This window comes from Hyaena hyaena, unplaced genomic scaffold (assembly GCF_003009895.1).
Source record: "Hyaena hyaena isolate Hyena2069 unplaced genomic scaffold, ASM300989v1 scaffold_269, whole genome shotgun sequence".
Classification (NCBI taxonomy): Eukaryota; Metazoa; Chordata; class Mammalia; order Carnivora; family Hyaenidae; genus Hyaena; species Hyaena hyaena.
Genome location: NW_024080896.1, coordinates 1,485,644 through 1,508,945, shown reverse-complemented (window position 1 = coordinate 1,508,945; position 23,302 = coordinate 1,485,644). Strand labels below are relative to the sequence as shown.

Here is a 23,302-nt window from a genome sequence, read left to right as displayed (position 1 = left end):
CTCCCCAGCCCCAGTAGCTCTGGAAACCACATCTTTTGAACAAGCTGCGTATGCACGGGTTAGACATGGCCAGCAAGAAGGGAGAAGGGTTCATTTCATTTCACGACATGCCTTGAGTGACTTCAAAGACACCCCCCCCCCCCAAATACTGGCTCCCTTAGCGCTCAAAATAATTAAGCTCTTGGCGTGTGAAGCAGGGGGAGAGGGCAGCACAGGACCCTGTCTCCCCATCTCTCTCTTTAAACCTCCCTGCTGACCTTGCTGTGGGCATTGTTTTTACATGAACAATGTGGGGTAAGGCCCGTGGGCTCGGTGGTGAAGGAAGGCCCGGTGTGGAGGAGGGCGGGCGGGGGACCACCGGGGCAGCCACGCTCCCAACTCTCACACAGACTGGTTTTCACAGCGAGGCGTGCACAACAAGCCTATGGAACAGATGTTATTTTATTACCTAAAGCCTTTTTTTGTTTTTGAAAAAAATAAACAGGAGAGGAAAAACAACCCCTCCTCTCCCAAAAAAGAGACCTGGTCTGTTTTCCTCGCCTTAATAGAAATTTCATCGCTTCATGGCCTGTGTGGTACTTTAACCCTTTCCCTCTTGATCCGTTAATCCTAGGGAGCCACTCCGGCTCAGTGAGCACTGAGCTGTCTCACGTTTTACACTGATCACCGCTCATGTAATTCTTACAACCACCTCATGAGACAGCCCTGTTAGCATTATGGTTCCACTCAGCTTCCCCATCTGAGGCTTGGAAAGCAACTCGATGAAGGCAACCTAGCAGGCCAGGGCTGGAGCTAAGCTTTGGATCCAGGCAGCCGGGTTCCGAGGTTGGCTTGAACTATCGATGCTCTAAATTGCCCTGAACACACTAAGGTGCTCAGGAAATTATTTGCTAAAGGCAGGAATAAGATCAGCAGAGTTACAGTGGGCACCGATGATGTCTAGTGGCAAACAAGGCATTCCAAAACTGAGTGTAATTTTAAGATACTTATGCACTAAGAATCTGGGGACATCCTAGGGTGAACCAAAGAAAGACGGGGCTTGGGGAGGGAGGTCAACCCTGCCGGCACTCAGCTCAACTCCTCATCCACGCTGCCGGCCTTCCCCACGCCATTCACTCTACAAACGTGAATGAGAAGTAGTCACTGACCTCATGGAAAAGTTAAGTCCTTATAATCAGATTATTTTACGTTCTGACTAATTACCAAAACACTCAAATAACGAGTTGGCCCAAGATACATGTACAACATGATTCTATACACAAAACGGGGGATATGAATTTTGCCTTCACTGCCCATTGACAAACATTTTATACTCTAACACACATATGCTGTAGAAAAGATTTGTGACATTTTACCTATCTTACAGCAAAATGTAAAAATTTCACTAGAACCTGTTTCATTTTAAATTTTATACTAAATTTAATTTTCTAGTGAAAGTTCTGAGCTAACTACCCCAATTGTCAATTTCTCCTTGATAGGGGACCTAAAAATAAAACACCAATTTAAATTTTATAAATTTTATCTGTATAATTCAGTGTGAAATATAAATGAACACCATTTGGACATGATGCACAGTGTGGTGTTTATCTGCAACTTCGCCTTACTTGCATGTGTGTTTATTTATTTATTTATTTATTTATTTATTTATTTAAATGTTTTATTTATTTCTGAGAGAGACAGAGAGAAGGACAGTGTGAGCAGGGGAGGGTCAGAGAGAGAGGGAGACACAGAATCTGAAACAGGCTACAGGCTCTGAGCTAGCTGTCAGCACAGAGCTCAACGCGGGGCTCGAGCCCATGAACCGTGAGATCATGACCTGAGCTGAAATCGGACACTTAACCGACTGAGCCACCCAGGGGCCCCTGCATGTGTGTTTAAAGATGACGTGTGGTATTACCATTATGTATTTTTATGAGTTAACTACCCCTCCCAAACTACTGGAATGTCGATAAAGATTAACAACACGACATGGTTTTTAGTGATAATTCCACTGGAAACAATTGCACAGGAAGTTTTGAACGATTCAAGGAGAGCGGATTCCTTTTAGGAAGTGTCCAAAGACCCAATCAACCACTTGACAGGCCTGAAAAGCATCTAGGCAACCCAACTGTAGCATTATCTGGCCATTCTGTGTCCCGTGTTCTCTCTTGGACCTCCTAAGAGTCACCAGCAGAGTTCTAGAGCTGGCTGGGACCCTGACTTGGGAGCAGTTAACAGGTCTCACTTGGTCTAGGCAGGTGCTGTTCACTTAGCAATCAGAACAACATGATTCAATGGCACCTTTAAAAAAGTGTGATTCTCAAGTCCAACTGCTTTAGGTCTTTAAATGGATGAAAGCATAGGGATAAGTTACAATTCGCTATAAAAAGGTTAGCCCTCAGCACTGCCTGGAGACAATACCCCTCTGCCCTCTTCCCAAGCTCTGCCTAACTTGCCATACTAAGCTTCCAAAGGAATGGCTGAAGACATTGAAATCAATTCTACAACAGCCCTCCTTTGCTCAGATACTGGCAGTGTACTCTTTGTCATTTGCAGGAAGCTATTTGCATGTCTTTGGCCAATGGAGGAAAAATGAAAAGCAGGGAATCTCTCAACTGTCTGGTCCTGTTTTGACTCTTTATCTGAAAAACACTACCTCCCAAACTGCTGTAAAAAATAAGTCTTGGCACAAATCTCAGAGTTAATCTCAGAGCATGTTAAAAAATAATATGAGGAAGGTTCTCTTTGCCTTCCTCAAAAAAAGAGGTCAAGTCTGGCATACACGTAAGAACAAAACTGTAGGAAGAGAAGTCAAGCCTAGAAAAACTGTACTGAGGAATTTTCAATTAAAACTTAAGTTGTTTACCATTCCATGCAAACTCACAGGGAAATTGGCTGCTTAATCTTTACATACAAGCATATTGACTTAAGACCAAAAAAGGCACTCAAATCTGTGTTTAAACAAGCCTAATTAAGTGGGAAATTAAGACAATCATTTGGATAACTTAAGCCAAAAAATGTTGGGGGCCATAATTATTTGAGTATTTCAGTAAAAGCATTTTTGCTTGAACTGTGTGGATAATTATCTTGATTCCCCACTTCACTTTGCTTGTGTCAACATGGAATAAATGAACAGATGTTCTTGGAATCACTGAATACGTTCATATTCAGTCAGCAGTTAGGAGCATATTTAAGCCATGTTTTTTCTTCAGCTGACTACTGTTTCCTAGAAATGTTTCTAAGAACAAGGTAAGAAGCTAAGAAAGACACTTTAGAGCAGAATTTGACTCCTTATCACAGTATGAAACATTGTGAGAGGTGGTTAAGCATTGATAAGTTTATTTCATACACCAAATCAAAGGACGGTCAAGATACGGAATTTTACATCATACCCACCAATGATGCAAAGTCCACTGGTATTAATAAGCCATAATCTGGCAAGAAGTCAGTCTAGAAATTCCATCGCTGATTTCACTTGGTCATCCAACTAACCACCATCCAAGAAAAGAGCACTAGAAGCACGCAGCTCCCTATTTTAGAACATACTTTCCCATTTCCTAATGTGCACCCATAAATTCTTACAGAAGTTCCCGAGTCAACCGTGTGAACTGTTTGCATCACTTAATAGGTGAAAGCCAGTTTTGGGGAGGCTGCCCCCAGAAACAGTTTATATATAAGAATTTTAAGCAGCACTGAAACATGTCAGTGTTACGTTATAATCTAACACTTGAGTAAAGTGAACAAAGGGAACTTGTGGACACTGAACACACCAAGGACCAAATGGTGAAAGTTTACCGAAGGGCAAACACCCTCTTGCCACGTCTTACCTTGGAGCCAGTCTCTGAAGTAGTGCAGCCACATTTTGGGAAGCTGTTTATTTTCTTCCAACATGACATACTTCACGCTGCTGAAACTCTTGTGAAGGTCGTAGAGTAAGTGCTGGATATTTGGGTAGTCTGCTTTCTGGGTGACTATATACATGTTGTAGAAAGAAAAGTATTTGAACTGTGCAGCAATAAAGTCATATTCTCTGGTTTCCCGAGGCACAATGTCTGTAAGGTCCAGCCCATCGCGCACTCGGGTGGTCCCATAAAGGCTGACCCCCAGCAAGCCCAGGAAAAGGAAGATCACCACAACCTGTAACACAGTAAGAGGCACAAGATCAGACCCAGAGGACAGGATCGACTCTCCCTTGACAAAAGCAAGCTGTTTGGTTTAAACCTCACTTTTATCACCACAGTGGCCCTGATGCAGCAGGTAGGGGGCATTCTCCCGGAGGGGAAAATAAGTAATCATAGTAAAGTAAGCTCACAAAGAATGAAATGTTTATAACGTAAGAAGTTAAAATAAATTCACAGAAACGCTTGCTGCATAGAGATTCACTGCTGTAGAAAATGAGCTCATTAAAATGGCCCCATATGTGAAATGGATGGACTCTTTAGAAGGCCTGAAATAAGAGACACCCAAATAAGTGACCTGATGGATTACAAAGGAGACTGTTTTGTCATTTCTTGAAGATGAGCATCTTCTGTTTCGGTAGATTACCTTGGCTTTTGGTTTCAAGAGAAAAGGAGCATAGTGTTTCTCGGCAAAAGATGAAAGTGTCCACTTGGTGCAGGGGGGCTCGAGGCAGTGGAGGCTGGAGTCAGAGAACTGGGAGAGCAGGTCCCTGGTGGAGCTGGTGCTCTCAGGGCTCTGGCAGCTGAGGGTGTCCTGGGTCATGGTGACGGGCTGCACAGAGATCTCGGAGCGTGGTTCAGCAGTGGTGTAGTACACGTGTGTGTGAGGGTCGTACTCTGTGCGAAGCTGTACCGTGGACTGCATGGTGATCTGGGTTTCGTGGGTGAAGCCGTGGCTGCTGTAGGGGGGCGGGGGGCTATAGCGGGTGTTATCGTGAGTCTCCGTATAGGCCTGAGGTTCAACCTGAATCACTCTGCTGACGCAGGGGCTGAGAGGAAAAAATATGTTGCAGTGGTAAAAACAAAGTGCTTTCATTTTTGCCAATGACTGACAAGATCTATTTTACATAGCTCTGATTTAGGAGAAAAATATCATATTCTTGAACTTCACAAATGTCACCTGATTTAACCATCTGGACATAGACACTAGTAAGTCCAAGGAAGCCAAATGGATGTCTGAACCTGAATTTGGCTGACAAAATCAAGTTACACACTTGATTTGATGAACCCCTTCAGAGCATAATTCCTAAAAAATACCAAAACACACACACACACACACACACACACACACACACACACAACTCCAAATCCCACAACACCCAAAGGGCTGTATTTTTTCTGGATGGTTGGTTTTCAAACTTTTATTCTGCCTGAATCCACAGAGATGTGACACGCTTCTGATAATCAGCAAAATTGATCCACAGGAGAAATAACAGCCATGTGCATCACAACCACAGGGCTGTGATCGTGTCTTCTGTCGGGGTGTAGGGGAGAGCCCCGGTGTTTTGATATCCCTACGAAAGCATCTTCTGTCCATTACCTCCCCTGCCTCCATCACGCTGGTACGAGTCCTGTTAACTACATTTTGCTCCAAGTCCACAGACTAAGGACTTCTCTAAACCCTACCGCTCTCTACCCATCAAATAAAGGCCCCAGCAGCCAGAAATTGTACCTTGTAAAACAGCAGAATATATCCAATCTCCTGTCCTCACGTCGATACAAATCCATGCTGAGAATCGCAGGAAAAATTAGCAGAACCATAGCAAAATTGAATACCACTACTACAGCCGCCTGGAAGCAGGAAAAAAAAAAAGTAGCAGAGGTCATCAATATGCCAGAGGACTGCACTGAAAATATAGACGTTTTAAACATCTTTCTTTCACTTCCTTACTGAAGTGTTTAAAGGTGAAATAGATATTGGAGTTTCTCATCATTTTACTTCTCTTCCATCATTAAGAGACCAACTGACTAGAATAGCCCCCGTCATTTTGATCCTTTCCACCTCTTAGAATTTCATGAACCCATGATTTACAAACACAGGAATGAAATGAGCGTCTTACTAGCAACCTAACCAAACCAAATCTACAAAGGCAGAATACAGATTATACATGAGATGTTTTAATTTAAAACAAACATTCCCCTTTCAGAACATTTCGCAGAGTTTCACGCAACTCTGATTTTATACTTAGAATATTTATACGTAAAGTGGATTGGGTATATCAAAATGTCCCTTTTAAAACATGAAATAAAATTTCAAACACATCCCCTGAGGTTTTTAATAGGCACATTCCATATAGTCTCTGGAGTAGCCTGTGGGGTATTTGAGCACAGTAACATAAAAGGTCAAGGAGAGTAAGGCAGAAAGGAATTCCTGCGTGTGATTATAGTATGCAGAATAAATAAGTACAGATTCAAAAGTCACTCCATAACCTAGAATAAACATGGGGCTAGATTCTGTAGTGCTTTGGCAAGTCTCCTGCTGACCTAGTAAAAATTACACAATTGGGCCGTTAATAGGGAAAGTCAACAGACAACAGTTGAAAGGGCTCTCCCATTCAGACAAGCGTAGAAAGAAGTGGCACAATAAAGAAAAAAAGCAACTGGAATGCTAAGTAACCAAGAAATCATCAGAAAACTTTTTGAAAATTAAAAACTCTTAGGAAGTTTTCTGAAGAACAACTTAGTTCTAAAATGTTCTCCAACTGGGTAGGTGTCTCCAGGTGAGAAAAGAGAACCTGATACCTAACAGAATCAGAAGAGAACTTTGCAAAGAGCTTTTGATAGTAATTGTGAATTTATGCTCAAGGTGAGAGAGCAGGCCTGAGTTCTGGAAAGGTACCTTATAATATTTAATTCCCTGCCAAGTCTCCAAAACCAAAAAGTAATCAAGTCTCCTTCTAAAAATTATGTAAACCCTCTCTTAGTCTGCTTCGAGATTCCACATCAACTCAAAATATATGAAACCTGTGAACTTAACCACTCTAATGTATGGAAGGTCTGACTTGTTTTAATAAGCAAATTACTAATTTGCCTGGAGAATTCATCCAAGAGGCAAATACTTTAAAAAGAAAAGGCAAGGTACTGAGCTGGGTACTAAAGACAAAAAGAGAAATAAGACAAAATCCTGTTGTCCTCCAAGGACTGACACAGTCAGACCTTTAAACAAATTATGATTCAGGCTGATAAATATAGTAATAAAAGCTTGCACAGGGTTTCAGAGCAGCTCGGAGGAGGGAAGAACATGCAGGTGTGGGCGAGGGTGTGTGTGGGGATGGTGGGTGGAGGGTGGTCAAGGCAGGTACTTGGGGAGGTGTAGAAGACAAAAATAGGACTCTGGTGGGGCCAGGGAGGAAGGATGTGCCACGTGGAGGAAATGGACCAATGGTGTCTGAAGGGGACACGTAAAATTCTGTTGAGGGAACGAGAAGGGAGTAAAAGGGAGAATAAGGGGAGACCAGGGAGTTAACACATGATTCATCCGGTCCTCACAGCAGCCACGCCAGCCATTACTACTGCTGTTGACACTATTACCTAACAGAGAGTCTGAGTGCAGAGGATGGTCCCCTGCCTCGGGTTACAGGGTAAACTGAACTTATACATAGACTTGATGTCAAAGCCCTCAGCCTGAGACCTGGGAGTTCTTGTCACCTGGTCAGCGCCAGAGGGGATGGACATAGGCTGGGTTACAACTCCTGATCAATCTGACCACAGGGGTGCTGGGAAGAAGGGGTCTGATTCTCAAGGAGACTTCTCAGTAAAATTCAGTCCTGGAGGTGGAATCCCTTCAGCTTCTCTTTCTATTACAGGCATGTTCAGAGCTCAGGGGTGGAATGCAGACTGAACACTCTGGGCCTCTCACTCTGGACAGAAGTTTCTGAGGATGAGGAACACAAGTGGCCCAGGTGCTCTGGGCTGAATGACGTCTGATGCTTCCACAGTGGCTGCGGAACACATCTGGTATCAGCCGTATCCACCAGAGGAGTATGCGGAGGAAAAGAAGAACCCCAGAACTCCGAAGTGTAGCGTCCTGCCCTGCTTACTGTCCAGTGGCATATGACACACATAGGGAGGACATATTGACAGAAAACAACACAGCTTCCATATCCCATTCAAGTGCACTAAAACAGTAAATACCAATTGCAAGGTCTTCTCAGCAAGGGACACGTGTCATTGCTGGGGCAAAGGGGAGTTTAAGAAATTATGAGAAAATCTGAAAACATGATGGGAATGATTTGCACTGTCAGTCAATTCTAATTGCGGTGCTTAAAGGAAATGTCCCCATTCCTCCAAGGTCCACAGTGCCCCCTGCAAAGCACCCATGGTGGCCCTGCTGCTGCGACATAAAGACAACCAGGCCCTGCCTAGTGGGGCCCTCATCGAAACCCTCGTACTGTCTAGAACAATAAGGCATTCTGTTCTGGAGTTCTCACTGAAGAACAAACACCATTCAGCTACCAGCAAAGCTCAGTGCAGTCCACTGGTTCCCAAAGAATTAGACGATGACACTGCTTTCTGGTACAGAGGTGGTATTTGGACAGATGGATGGAGGCTGACAAGGAAGTCTAAGACAGTTCCTTTGGGGAAAAAAAAATTCTATTTATTTTGGGAAAGTTAGACAACTTGAAAAGTTCCACAGGGAAAAATTCTAAATTAACATGGATTTATTATTGGACAGAACCACTGTGGCTCTCTCTCTTTTGAGGCCGAATCTGTAACATCCTGAAAATATAGACACAAATGAATACACAGAGGCACAACTGAATGCCATTCACTAAAAGAAAGAGAAGAAGCTACATAATGGTCAGTTTTGAATGTCAAGATATTTAGAAGGAAACCAATGTAAATTTCTGATGGTTATTGCAAAAATCATGGCACATTCTCTCTTTTCTTTTTACGTTATCTTTCTTTTTCTTTCCTTTTTTTTTTGGCTTTTGTTAGTTTTTTGGCAGAGAAAGAGCCAGTGCTATGGGGAGCCTGCCTTTAAGAAATGAAGACTCCTGGAAATCCTCAATTTTCTAAAGTGGTACCCCAGTGGCTCGGAATAGAAATGCAAAACTCACAGTACTCATCTCTTCTCGGTAAGGTGCTTACCTTGGGAGAACTTAGCGCACTGGATTTTCTAAAAGGCGTAAGGAAAACTCATGTAGCTTTTCAGCACCACACCATAGGATATCATTAAAGGAGAGTATGTCTTGATGAATCATCAGTGTGTGCTGAGAGAGGAGAGGAGAAAATGAGAGAGACACACAAGAAGAAAAGAAGGAGTGTGAGGCAGAGTGGAAAAAAAGAACAGTGAGAAAAAGGCAAGCAGAAAAGGAGAGAGGCAGGAGACAGGGTCCCACACTCCAAGGAGTACGACAATTTCTCCAATACTGGAATCGGCTGTATATGCAAACGAGAACGGCAGACCTGATGCGAGGGCGCAGATGCCTATGCAAAAAGGCATTTCAGAACTTTGGTTGCACCCATAATTTAGTGGGCAACATTCACCCATCTTCCACATTACTGAGCAGTTAGATATATTTTCATTTTCCTGTGCTTTGGTCATTAAAGGTTTACCTTTATTCATTAATTCACTTACTACTTCTATTCACATATATGTATTTTATAATAAATCCTTTTTCTTTTTTGGGGGGGATGGTCATAGTGACTGGCACAAAAATCTTTTTTCATGTTCTGTCTTACACTAAATATTAAATAAGTCTAGCGTCCCGAATGCAGTAGGATCATTACTTGCTTTGGTCTTTATTAGCCACTAGTGAAATGAAATTCAAATATGAAGATTACAGAAGAGTAAAGCCTGTTAAAAGTATAAAGAGAAGGGGCGCCTGGGTGGCTTAGTCGGTTAAGCGTCCGACTTTCACTTAGGTCATGATCTCGCAGTTCGTGGGTTCGGGCCCCGCGTCGGGCTCTGTGCTGACAGCCAGCTCAGAGCCTGGAGCCTATTTCAGTCTGTGACTCCCTCTCTGACCCTCCCCTGCTCACGCTGTCTCTCTCTCTCTCTCTCCTAGAAATAAATAAAAACATTAAAAAAAAAAAAAAGTATAAAGAGAAACACATTTATCATCTATCCATTCCTCCTCCTGGTCACTATCACCTTTTGGTGATTAACAAGACTAAAGCAGCCTCAAGAAGCTGGATGTAATAAGGGCTGAAAAAGTGATACCAAAGGTAGTTTCCTTTATAAACCTGCCCATCTCAGGGCACCTGGGTGGCTCAGTCGCCTCCGGCTCTGTGCTGGCACCTCAAAGCCTGGAGCCTGCTTCCGATTCTGTGTCTCCCTCTGTCTCTCCCCCTTCCCTGCTTGCTCTCTGTCTCTCTCTCAAAAATAATAAACATAAAAAAATAATAAAAAAAAAACAACAACCTGGCCATCTCATAAATTATAAAGCATACTGTAAGAGAGAAAGGAAGGGGGAAAGCCACTGCTCCTCTCTTGGAAAATAGCCGAAGCTTGAAAACTTGAATTTAATTCACAAAACGGCAATAACGTCTTTGAGATATCAAAACCCAAAACCATCTTGGGCTTAGGAAGGCCACAGCTCAAATTGGGTGCTGAGCTTTCACCTGCTGTGCTGATCCATTTCCGGATCCCTGGGGGCTTCAAGCAGTCAGCCCTGTAGGCCACACACAGACTGGACGGTCCATCGCTGTGGTCCCAACCCAGGGAGCTCTCCATTCCTACCAGTCATATAAGCCGGCTCTTTATTAAAAAAATATCTTGGTGGCCTCCAGGTGCAAAAGGGCCTAGTTTGGAAGGAGAACAATGCAGGAGCCAAACTGCCCTGCATAAGGAAGGGAGAGGAATTCGGAGTCTTTTTGTGCAGCCTGAGAGGGGACTAGGAGACCACAAGAAGGGAGAGGAGAGGACGGAAGAGACTGTGGGGGGCCTAGGGAGAGAGGTGGCAAGCAAGGGCCCACCAATAACCTCCTGCAGGCAGAGGGTGGCCAATACATTTACACAGTGAAAACTAATGCAGCCCTTGAACAACAAATATTGGAAGTGCACAGGTCCACTTAGAGGCTGTTTTCAATAAATACAGGACAGCACTATAAAAGTACTTTTTCTTCCTTAGGATTTTCTTAATAACATTTCCTTCTCTAGCTTACTTTACTGTAAGAATATAGTATATAACACACGTAACATAAAATATGTGTTAATTGACTGTTTATGTTATCAGTAAGGCTTCTGGTCAACAGCCGCTATTAGTAGTTAAGTTTTGGGAGAGTCAAAAGTTATATGCAGGGGCACCTGGGTGGCTCAGTTGGTTAAGCGTCACACTCTTGATTTTGACTCAGGTCATGATCACACGGTTGTGAGATGGAGCCCCATGTAGGGCTCCGAGCTGGATGTGGAGCCTGCTTAAGATTCTCTCCCCCTTTCCTTCTGCCTCTCTCTTTTTCTCTAAAAAAAAAGAAAACAAAACAAAACAAAACAAAAAAAAACACCAAAAAATCCCACCAACTTATATGTAGATTTGACTGCAGGAGTGGGGAAGGGCTGCACCCCATTATAATCCCCATGTTCAATTCTAAGTGATCGCCTAGCCTGGTCTATACTGCAACCTCATCTTCATAGTCAATGAAGTCTGTTCTAGGTGCCTTGTGTTGAGGCTGCTTTAGGGAAATAAAGGGTGGCATGTTGGGGCTGAGGTGGCTGTGAGAAAGGGCAGTAAGCACAGAAACCGAGTGGGATTTAGAAGCAGGGACGGCGAGGAGCTGGCTGCACCGCGGATGAGACCAGATATCTGGAGCAGGGGCTTACTGGCATCCTATCTGGAGCAGCTCTGGCACCAATTTTAGTTTAACTGTAAAGGCCACTCCCTAAGGCACCAGGTCTCAAGGACACCAAGGCCACAGGTGTCCAGACTATAGGACTGAAAGGAAGGGAAGAACCCTGGGCTGTATTTTAGGGGGATTGTCAGGGTGCTTAAAGAAGCACCCACCACAGGAGCTCCATATGCTGACACACTACAGTGGTACTGGATGCGTGTTAATGGAGAAAAGGCGACGTGGGGTGCTCACCACAAGTTTCATCACTGGAGACTCACCTGCAGAGAGAACGCCCGCAGAGCGGGAATCGGGATCAACGCAGCCATGAAGAAGGCAGTGACGTTGCTGATGGATGTGAGGGCCACGCTGGCTCCTGTGCGCTTGAGGCACTCCCCAGTCCTGTCCTGAGCATGAGAAACCACAGTGCTGAGAACCGCACAGGGCAGGGTGCCCTCTGAGCACAGATCACGTGAACAACTCATATACATGACAAAGTAAGACAGCAGAGAGTCGATAATGCTGGCATCAGGGTATAAGAAAGAAAGGGCGATCTTTGCCTTACCACCTAACACTGGCATTGAGAAAGTTCTCAGTACTATCTACATAGTCATGTGCTGTTCATGGCTCTGACGTCCAAAGCACAGAGCTGCAAGATAATGATGTAAGTAAAATTTTCAGATTCAAAAGTTGTGTGTGGGGGGCGGGGGCGGGGGAGTGGCGCCTGGGTGGCTCAGTTGGTTAAAAGTCCTCACCTGACTTCGGCTCAGGTCATGATCTCACGGTTCATGAGTTTAAGCCCTGCACTGGGCCTGTGTTGAAGGTGTGGAGCCTGCTTGGGATTCTCTCTTTCTCGTTCTGTCCCTCCCTCAATTGCTCTCTCTCTCCCAAAATAAATAAATAATAAAAAAAAAAGGTGTGGGGAGGGTGCGATGGGGACGAAGTGACACACCCACACACACAAACAGAAAAGCAAATTTGGGCCTTAGAATAAGTGTTCTGAGAGTCTTCTGATTTCTTCCACTTATTTAGAGCCAGTACCATGTCACTGACTTGGGACTGAAATATTTACTGGGCTAGATCAAAGAAAATTTGAGGACAAAAACTCAAGAACAGAGGGGATCTTGGCTGTCCCAAAGCTTTCTTCTTTTGTTTTTCTATTACCTCAAAAGGGATTCTTTTATTCTGTCCTGTTTCACTAAATGCATGTGCCAGAAGGAAAACGTCATCCACACCAACACCAAGAGCAAGAAATGGCAAAACCTGCAGCAAAAACAAAGGGCAGCGGATTAGACATGGGAAGCCCAATTCTGGCCATTCCTGAGCCCTTGAATACACTACCCCCAAAACCACCCAACCTCCCCAAAGAACAGTTCATACGTAGAATCTAGTTTTCTCTGAGGCTTAAATCCCCCACATGGCGCCATTTTAGCACATAGGAGATCTTGTGCATTTCTATTTCTAAGCTCCGCTATAGTTTTTAAAGCTAATAAATGAGAAGGAATCTAACTCATGGAAAGCAGCGGCTCCCAGAGCATGAGCCCTGGACTAGCATCACTGAGAAGTGGTGACTGGAGACTCTGGGGGTGGAGCCCCGCAGTCTGAGCTGTCCAAGCCCTCTAGGCGACTCTAGCAAACTCCTAAGTTTGGGAATCATGGCTCTAATACATGGTCTTAATTTCACTGGTAAGTGAAGTGTCTCTACCAAGCAACAAGCCCATTCAGACCCCCCGCCCACTGCCAAGCGCTCCACTTTGGGGCAGCACCTTGGTGTGGCATCTTGGTGGCAAAGGCCGGAAGACTCTTTAGGTGACAGGGAAATATAGGAGGCCGCTGGGCCAAGCCTGGGGAGGGGTGTTTGTCAACAAACAGTGGACGGATGGCTCCTTTAGTACCTGAGTTGTTGCAGCGTTAAAGGAAATCCCGATCAATGAGCACAGGCCCAATCCTGCAGCCACTGACAGTGCAACCAGCAGGACGCCAGCCAGCCCCACGGCACCCTGGGACCTGGAGCAGTCCCAGCGCAGCATGGTTAAACAGGCATAGGCAAGCTGCAAGCAGAACCACAGGGTGGGGGGGGCAGGTGAAGGAACGAGGGGGGTTGGGAGGGGCGGGGGGGGGGGGGAGACACAAAACAAAAGCCAAACATTAGAATGTATAAGGATTCTAATGTTTTCCCCCACCCATCACCCCAAATCAAAAGGTAGAAGTTCTTGAATCCAACAACAACAAAAAATTTACATTACAGACATCACATGAAATGATACGAGTCAGAGATGGGCAAACTGCAAATGGGAGAAAACGCTTTACATGACCACTTTTGAAACCGTTATGAAGCCGAGCTCTCTCTGTCTTGGATGCACGTGTGTGTTAAGAGCAGTTAAAAGCAGGAGCGGTCATGGAAAGATAAAAACCAAAAACCACACCAACACCCCCTCCCCCAGGAGAACTGAATTGACTGTTACCATCAGTAAGTAGCCACTGGCCACTCGGATGACACTGACATCAGAGAAGGACTTGAGAATGTCGTCCAGGGTCGTTGTGGTAAAGGAAAGCACCTTCTGCGTGGAGTTCGGAGCGACACTTTGATGAACCACCTGTGGTCACAACATAAGGATAAAGTCCAACATGGAATTAAAGCTTCGATGGGCTTCAATAGCACAGACCTTATGGGACATGCCCCTCCACTCAACCCTCACTTTTTTCTGAATGCATTAAAAAGAGTTCTACATGATCCAGGTTTGAACTTGGACTAACATGAAATGACCCTAGGCCTGGGACAATGAAGGCCATTGCTGGAATCCTTGAAGCCCACTCCATGCTTTATTTACTCCACACATTGTCCTCTCTGCGACTGTACAACTTATCTAGAGGTCCCCTTGGCTCCCCGCTAATCCAAAATAACTCATTCCTGTGGCCACTCCTCCCCACTTCGTTTGCTGGCTACTTTTAAAAGGTCACATGCAGCTCAGTAGAGGTCACTGCTTGGGAAACAAAGGCCAGCTCCTGTCACATGACCTAACCAAGGGGACTGCAGCTGTGAACGGATTCTACGCCTTGCTAATGTTTTCCAGACACCTTTTCTTGCTAACCAAGTGTTTTTTGTTTTTTTTTTTTAAACACTGTTATGCATTAGCTCTGGAGTTCACAACTGATTACTCAGAATGTTTCAGGCATCCCGATTAGAATTAGCATCACCCAGACATTAAGATTTTCAGTATCTAGGAAAGGAAGAAAAGTTTCTATGCCACAAAGTCCCAGAATGACAATTTGTTTTGAAAATGAGTTCTATTTGAAAAAAAAAAAAAAAAAGGTTTTAAAACATTGCTAAAATGAAGTATTTAGTAACTAAGGGGTTTGTACCCAGATTCAAAGGTGGGCATCACAATGCCGGCGATTTACCTCCACATACGTCCGCTGCCAAGCTTCTAGGATGGCTGCTGCCTTGTCCTCGTTCCAGCTGATGTGTGACACATACTCGTACCCCTTGAAGTGTTCATACATTTGCTTGGGAGTCATTAACTGAAACATGGTCTGCAGGGCATGGGCACTGTGATGGGAGATAAAGACACAACATGAGTATTTCCAGGAAGTAGTTCTCACTGCTTAAAATCATGAACCCGCACCCCCAACTCACTTGTGACCATTCTCTCCTTCTATGCGAGCACATGTTTCCATTAAATGGGACCTGAGGGTTATTTTATTTAATAGATTGATGTACCATATTAAAGGTGTAACCTTACAAACCTTTTACAGATATACCCCAAAATTAAATTAATAGGCAATTTCCTTTCTCAGTTTCTAGTCAGTGAAACAGGAAGAGTAGGGGAGTCGATAGCTTGACCAGATATGCTGGGTTCAGCACTGCATGCTTGCCTGTGTAGAAATCCCAGACGACGGCTCTCCCAAGGGGCAGATCCCAGACGGAGAGCCTGACGCTTGATGGAGCGGGGTCCACAGTGCACAGAGGATCATTCTCATTGGGCTGTCACAGCATTTCACCCCACTGGCAATGACCAATGTCGCCTGCCCACTTTACACTTGCCCTGATCTTCTACCTAACAGGTCTTCAGTCACTAACTAGAGTCTCGATGAAAACAACAAATCTCCTCTTGAAAACTTCCCCACAAGGTGTTCTTTCAAGCTGGTCTGGTCCAGTAATATTTCCTAAGATTCTACTACAGCAGGCGACTAGCTAGGATAACCGTTAGGTATTAATACAAATACACTTGCAGATGTCAGAAAGGAAGTGGTTTCTGAGGAAAGGACAAAAAATAGATGGCTTGGATTTTTCCTCCATATGTTGGATTACCTGACAAGCTTCCCAGTGCTATTCTTGACTGTGCCACCCACAATCAGTTCCTCCTGCCAGTGCATATACTTTCTGGATAATCCATGACATCCACCGTTCAAAACAAGGGCCACATCAAGAGGCTAAAATAAAAAGACAGCCAAATAATTACGGGAATCAGTAGGCAGGTCACATGCCTTGTTAAAATCCAGTGCTTTAAGGGCTTGTTTGTTTCAGAGAGAACATTAATAACAAGGCCAATGAGGGGCGTATGGCAAATCTTACAGCAAAATTTAGCTCTATAAACAAACTTAGCTCCATAGACAAAAAAGGTAGTTGGGAATCAAATCTTAAAAATGCAAATAACAGAACTCAAAATGGGGGATAGACACCAAGTTTTTTCTCTGTCTCTCAGGGAATAACCAATGACTGTACTCACTTTGGTTGCATTTTTGTTGGGGGCTGTGGCGGGGCAGTCTGGATCAGCCGGGTTGAGGCAGGGCCGGTCCATGTAACCATGACCAACTTGGGCCTTATTCAGCATTTCCTCCCAGCTGTCCACTTGATAGTTTATTTTCTTTAACTCTTCTAGGAATTCCAAAGGGTCAAAGTTTGTCCACTGCAAAGGAGGCTTACCTCTGTGAAAGAAATTAGGAGGCGAGACCATGAAAAGAGGCTTCCAAGCCTCTTTTCCAAGCCTCCAAGACCATGTATATTGTGTCTGGATTACATGAGACTTTTCGGTAGTGCTGCAATTCTGGGAGCCTGGCATACAAAATAAATGCTCCTTTCCAGTGTGTCTGTATGCAAACCAGAGTCCGGAAAGTAATTCATGAGCAAAAATGCCAAGCAGAGAACTTGTAAATTAATGAAGAGATCAAAGAATCTTTACTGGCTGATATGTCATATTTAATACCTAGAATCAGAATTAGCCAAAGGGCACTTCCTGCTAGCAGAAGACTGAGATCCAAAATTAGGGAGAGTGGGGGGGAGAGGGAATCACAATGTCAAATTAGCACTTGCCAGCCTAATAAATGCTTTGTAAATGTCATCAATCAAAATATTTGATCTCCATTACCTTTAATAATCCCATACTTATGAGCTCTCTCTGACAGCCTGGCAGTCGACCCCGAAAGCCCCCCACTGCCTCTGCCATCACCACCATCAAGGCCACTTCCCCCCACACTCACTTTTGAATTTGTGCTGTTGACAGACCAGAAAGGCTTTTGGCTGCCTGTTATGTGGTTCAAACCACACTGTAGCTGCTTAACCAGGCTGAAGTCATTATTCAGAATCTCCCAACCAGAAAACACAAAACCCCTTATTTCCCATCTAAAACTGTACACCGAAGGTCAGGGTATGGCCACTGCAAATTGCTTTTGCAGATATGTGCAAGCTAGGACAGAAACAATAACCCAGGCACGAACTCTTGCATAATTAACTGAAAATGTCTACACTGATTAGCAATTATTCCTTAAATGACGTGGTGTATATAATATCCAACTGCTGAATTGTGAAGCATCCCCTACCACAGCCTTCAAAGATAGCAGATTTCCTCCTTAAATGCCATTAATGGGATCTAAAGAAAGGTCAGTATTTTACTTCACAGGAAGATCTTGGAACTTTAACTCAATTATTTTTAATTCTGACACGTATGCACTAATAAATTCTCTGCTTAAAAAATAAACTAAACCTATGGAAGGGCTCAGTCAGCAAAACTAGAGACATTTTATTAAAGAATTAAAAATCATACATACTCTGAAATAATTTGCATTTTATTTGCATATAAATAGATTGGTAAAAGTGAATAAAATTTAATGATGCCTTCAGAACTTTTTTTTTTTGAAAAGAGGAAAAACATTCTCCTGAAGTCCCCTCTCCCCCAACTATTCACTCAAAAAATGCCCATGGAATTTCAATGTTTTTATTTCTTGTTCAAAACTGAAATAGAATAAACAATGATGAAGTAACATCATAGAAACATTCTAAAGTTCAGAAATCAGACATCAGAATATGGTATCACGCACTTACAGTAGGTACGCTGTCCCAGATTGTAACTTTGCCCCTTCCCAGAAGCAGTCCAAAGGTGTAATAATTAAACAAGGGTAAAGATATTCTATTATCTGTCAAAGTTAAAAAGAAGAGGTCACACATTAGGCTAATTGCATACCACTGAGGAATTTTTGAGAATTGTATGCAAGAAAAGAAAATATACCTGATCCATGTAACCTGTTTCTGTGATAAGTTCTCCGGATTTATAACACAAATGTTCTAGTTTCCACTGCCTGTTAAAATAGAAAGGAGAAACCAACACTTCTCACTGTAATAAAGTATGGAAATCCATGCAACATCAGAACTATAGAACATACAGCACTGCAATTTTGGTCACCTTTAGGTATCTGTCAAAATGAGCACAACTTTTGGCAAGACTCAACAAGCTTACTTTGACAGATAATACTCAATTGTAATTAACATGTGGGTGTTTACGTAAATGAATGCTACTAAAGTACTTGAAAAGTCCTGTTTTCTTAAGCGCTCTGCCAATAATCTTGTTTACACCATTAATCTGCTTTTCTATATACATTGAACAATTTCAGGGTAGATAATTCAGAGTTGAGTTATCACAAATTCAAAATAAGTGGAGACTAATCAGTAAGCTTTACAATGTATTAACATATATTCAGGTGGGAAAATATAACTGACTTTTTTTTACTGGCAGTTAATGTCCTTAGTAACCGAGAGTGTTCAAAATGAATTCTGCTCTGAACCGTGAATGCTGTAAACAGCATTGCCAGGTAGAGAGATTTCGTACTTTACAGTTTTTTATTTTTGTTCTATAGAAATGTTGTTAAATATACTGATCACCAATTACCTCTATTATCTATCACCTATCTATAGAATACTACAGAATTCTGACATCTCTAGGAAAATGCTCTATAAGCACATACCTTCCCAAGTGTACCAGAGAGATAAACTTTAACTTGAAAAAAGAAGAAATTTGGAAAGAATAGGGAAGGGAAATCCACGAGAAAAAAAATTTTTTTTGAGTCTCTCTGAACTGCTCTATTTTATTGCTCTCATTTTTCATTCTTTTTATTGGTCACTGAAAGGAATGTTCTGGACTTAGTCCTCTTCCCTGTGGAACCTTCACACCTATCCCTCAGGGTCTCCAGTGAAATGCCACACCTTCCCACTAGGCTTTTTTGTTTGCCCAGTGCTACTGAAAATGACCCCTTTCTCATGAACTGCAGAGCACTGCTGGTCTGATCTGCTTGACACGTGGAGCACCTGGACTTCGTACATGCCCATCTACAGTGATACCTTTCCTCCTTCTAACTAGACCATCAGCTTCTGAATGCAGGGCCCAAGTTATCCATCCATCTTTCCATCTACCCACCCACCCACCTACTCAAGCATCTATGTGTATGTTTATATTGAACTCCACACACCATCAACACAGACCATCTAGCATGAATGGGTTATCAAAATCACTTTATCAGTGAACTCATTTATACTTGCTTGAGAAGGGCATAGCTGTGCCTTAGAAAATCCCCTGGCTTGGAACCAGAAGAAAGGGTTTGAAAACTGGCTCTAGTGTTTAAAAATTCTATAAACTTGGATAAATGCTCTAATTAATTTAATTCCTGGTTTTCTCACCTAAAAAAATGAGACAGGTTGAACTAGGTATTCTTTAAAGCTCACTCCAGCACATAGAAGTTCTCTGGTTCCATCTCAGGTTAAGAATATAATTTCATTATATAGACACTCACATCATCTCCTTAAGTATATAAGTAACAAGTCCTTCAAGGTAGGGTCCCCTTGTGTTAAGAATGGGTCAGCATGCTTACAGTGGTCCTGGACCTTATTTCCAGAGTCCTTAGAGGGCTTCCACTTGCAAGTTCTGCAGAACTGCCCTGGGGACTTGCTTCCGCTGTGGAATGGGAGGGATGTGCTGATAAGATCAGGATGTGCTCACTGGCCAAGTCTGCCTGACAAAAGTGCTAGAATACCTCCTTACGCTTTCCTTTTCATACGTTATATATCTTGTTCTCAGAACCTCCTGAGGATAACAGACCACACTTGATCAGTAATTGACTTTACAGGTGAGGAAACAAGAGCACGTCAAAGATATGTGACTCATTCTGGACCCTAGGGTTCTGTCTCAGCTAGATGGGTCTTACAGACAAACCAGTTAAGACCATGGGGAGCGGAGGTTACTGTAGCAGGGATGAGTACAGATTTTCCTTTTAGTCTCTCCCCTCATTCTCCCTGGCCACTGAACAGGTCTACAGTGGCACTTCCTCACCTCTCCTGTGAAAAACTGTACCATCAACCAGTAAGTTAAGAGGTAAGGGACAGGCTGGGGTTAGGCAAATGCCAACTGAGTGGTACCCTGAAAACAGGATTTAGGGATAGTCATTCTAATAGTTCAGGGAGAAGATCTGGATCAAATGTATCAATCTAGGCAGTTAGTCATTCAACAAACTCTAATCTAACTGCTGGGGTTGAAGGATGGACAAGATGTGGTCCCTGCCCTGAATAATGCACTGTTTAAATAGAGAAGGACTGTCAGTTTTGTTCCAGAACTCTTCATATGCTTTTATGATGCCCACAGCATTGTTAAATTAGTTATGAAGCTAAAGGGAAATATTTTATGAAGTTGTATTATGAGTCCGCCATATCTGCCTACTTATTAGTAAGAATTCACCATAGGGACTCAAACTGCTAACGCTTTGTGACAAGTACCAACTGTCAGTATCTGTGGTGAATACAAAGTAACCAGAAGTAAATTCTTTATTTTATTTTTCTCATTCTTTTTAAAATTTTTCATGTTTATTTATTTTTCAGAGAGGAAGAAAGAAAGAGAGAGAGAGAAAGAAAGCGAGTGCGCACGAGCAGGGCAGAGAGAGAGAGAGAGAGAGAGAGAGACAGAATCTGAAGCAGGGTCCAAGCTCTGAGCTGTCAGCACAGAGCCTGACACGGGGCTTGAACCCATGAACTGTGAGATGGTGACCTGAGCCGAAGTCAGATGCTTAACCAACTAAGCCACCCAGGTGCCCCTCTTTTCTCATTCTTTTTAAGTTGACAAAAGGCAATTCAAAATGTAACTGCTCCAAAAATATCTTAAGCATGAAAGATCTTCAGAAGGGCCGACAGCCACCCAAATGGCTGTTTGAAAACTCATACTCATTTGGGTATATAGTGCCAAGATACTTAGTGAAAATACATCATAATGTATATGATTTGTTGCCAAACTCTAGAAGTGAAATTCAACATTTAAGAAAACCCCACTTATTAGAAAACTACTTGAACTAACACTCGAAACGTATTTCCAATGCAACCGTATTTAGTACAACCAGCAGCCTCTTCCCACCACCTTACCTGTTGTACATATACACATGGACTCGGCTGGCCTGGAGCGCCGAGTCCAGGTGTTGTCGGAGAGCTTCCGTGGTCAGGACGTTAGCACCTTCTTCTTTTGGGGTCTGAATCATGAGTTGAGGATTAAACATAGCCTCCTCTCCAATCTTCTGCCGAGTATAGTTTAATTCACGACTTACTCGTCCACCAACTGACAAACATGTACAGGGTTCAATTAGAACAGCAATATCCCCCTGAACCCATGTTCTGTTATCTCACTAAGAGGGGCAGGATATGTGATAAATTATCTCTGGTCATGAAAATGTAGCGCTGATGTTTGGGAGGTAACATTCACTTTATTATTATTGGCAAGGTTCATTTCACCAATTAAAAAAAAAACTACTTGCAAAGCCCATGAACAACTGTCCTGACTGTTGCATATGCAAAGCTAATGCATACGTGCTTTGTGCACCTTCTAACTAATGCACCAGATGTATAAAGGGGGAGGGGGAAGGAAAACTTGAGACACCTTTTCCTTGCAGACCAGACCAAATACCCCTGTTACAATTTCTTTCACTTGTGTAAACAATGTGCCCCTGGAGCACATTTCAAGATAAATGGCTTCAATTTACACTCTTCTCCTAAATAATCTAGCAAAGGTAACAAGGAAATGTTTCTCCCTGTTGAAAAAGAAACAAAGAAAGGTGGCAAATGTGTGTTTGGCAGAAAACTTGCCAGGAGAAGATAAATAATGTGATTCACATCAGATGTACTTGAGGGGAACCAAATGTATCAGCTGTGGCCAGGACAACCAGTCTCTGGATCCTGGCTCTATCAGACTCACCTGGTCAGCATTCTGGACACAAAGATACCAGGTTCTGAGTTGCCTGTGAGCAGGCAGCTTGTGTTCCAGAAGCTCCCCAGGTGATCCTGAAACTGCTGCAGAGGCCAGAAGCCTTGCCCCAGTAGCAACGGGCTCTCCAGGAGGCCTGGCCTCACAGGGCAACAAGGTACACTTTTTGTTTCTTTTCTCAGGTCTTGGGTTATACTTCAATTATGGATTTAGAATAAGCCAAGCTTAGAATGCTGGACCTGGCTGGGAGGTATGGGGGGAAGGGAGTTTCACTCCGCAACAGGGTAGGTGTGTGGCGATGCAGTTGGGAGTGCTCTGGAGAGTGTGCTTTGACCCAGTATGGTCACAGGGAAGGGGCTCTTCCAGAAGGGCCCAGGAGGGCAGCAGAGAGAGAATCCTAGAGCAGCACCCTCTACTCTTCTCCCCCTCCCTACATACACACTCCAAGGCCAGCTGATGAGTCTGAACAGTGCATCTGAAGAGTTCCTCAAGTCACTGGTAAGCTGCATGTTTATACCAGAAAGCAGGCCTTCAGCTACAGTGTAGAAAGAGCCTTCAGCAATCATGGTAAGCTTTCCCATGAGGAGGAATCCTTTTTCTTCAAGTTTAGCATTCAAGGACATAAACATTTGGTTTCAGCAAGTAAGTACTGGGAATAGTGGGCTGTTTAGTTCTCTTGGCATATTTTATAAACAAGGGGGCAGGCTAAAAAGCAAATAATGCCCTCATTAGGAAAGCTAGTCCAGATTCACAGACTGGCTAGGGTCCATGCAGATGGCCAAGGCCACTGCGGAACACTGCGAGGTGAGGCTGAACATACTGCTGGGTATGTCAAAGAGTAGCAAGGAGGGGGGAGGATGAGGGAGAGGGGATGAGGAGGGAGGAGGGGCAAGGAGGAATGGGGAAGGGCAGAGAGAAGGAAATTATCAATTGGTTACAGAAAGTATTAAGACTCCTTGTACAGAAAACTTTGACAAATGCCCTGGGGAACTGCTGAGGATTTTACAATTCAATTTGAAGTTAAAGAAAGACCACAGGAAAACAAGGAAACTTGTAACAGAGGATAAATTTACATGAAGTCCTAGGGCT

The 23,302-nt window shown here is 43.4% G+C and overlaps 1 protein-coding gene across 2 annotated transcripts in view; it reads right to left on the bottom strand.

Moving 5' to 3' along the window:
* Positions 1–23,302, bottom strand: part of PTCH1 (patched 1) — a 62,856-nt gene that overhangs the window by 20,406 nt on the left and 19,148 nt on the right. For both annotated transcript variants that reach the window (XM_039245691.1, XM_039245692.1), the window contains exons 3-15: positions 21,382–21,571; positions 18,215–18,284; positions 18,031–18,122; positions 16,439–16,637; positions 16,021–16,142; positions 15,111–15,258; positions 14,174–14,305; positions 13,604–13,759; positions 12,873–12,971; positions 11,990–12,115; positions 5,611–5,729; positions 4,525–4,927; positions 3,807–4,116 (exon numbers count right to left, since the gene is read on the bottom strand). In XM_039245691.1, coding sequence (XP_039101622.1) covers positions 3,807–4,116; positions 4,525–4,927; positions 5,611–5,729; positions 11,990–12,115; positions 12,873–12,971; positions 13,604–13,759; positions 14,174–14,305; positions 15,111–15,258; positions 16,021–16,142; positions 16,439–16,637; positions 18,031–18,122; positions 18,215–18,284; positions 21,382–21,571 — 2,166 coding nt within the window. The remainder of the gene's footprint in view (positions 1–3,806; positions 4,117–4,524; positions 4,928–5,610; positions 5,730–11,989; positions 12,116–12,872; positions 12,972–13,603; positions 13,760–14,173; positions 14,306–15,110; positions 15,259–16,020; positions 16,143–16,438; positions 16,638–18,030; positions 18,123–18,214; positions 18,285–21,381; positions 21,572–23,302) is intronic.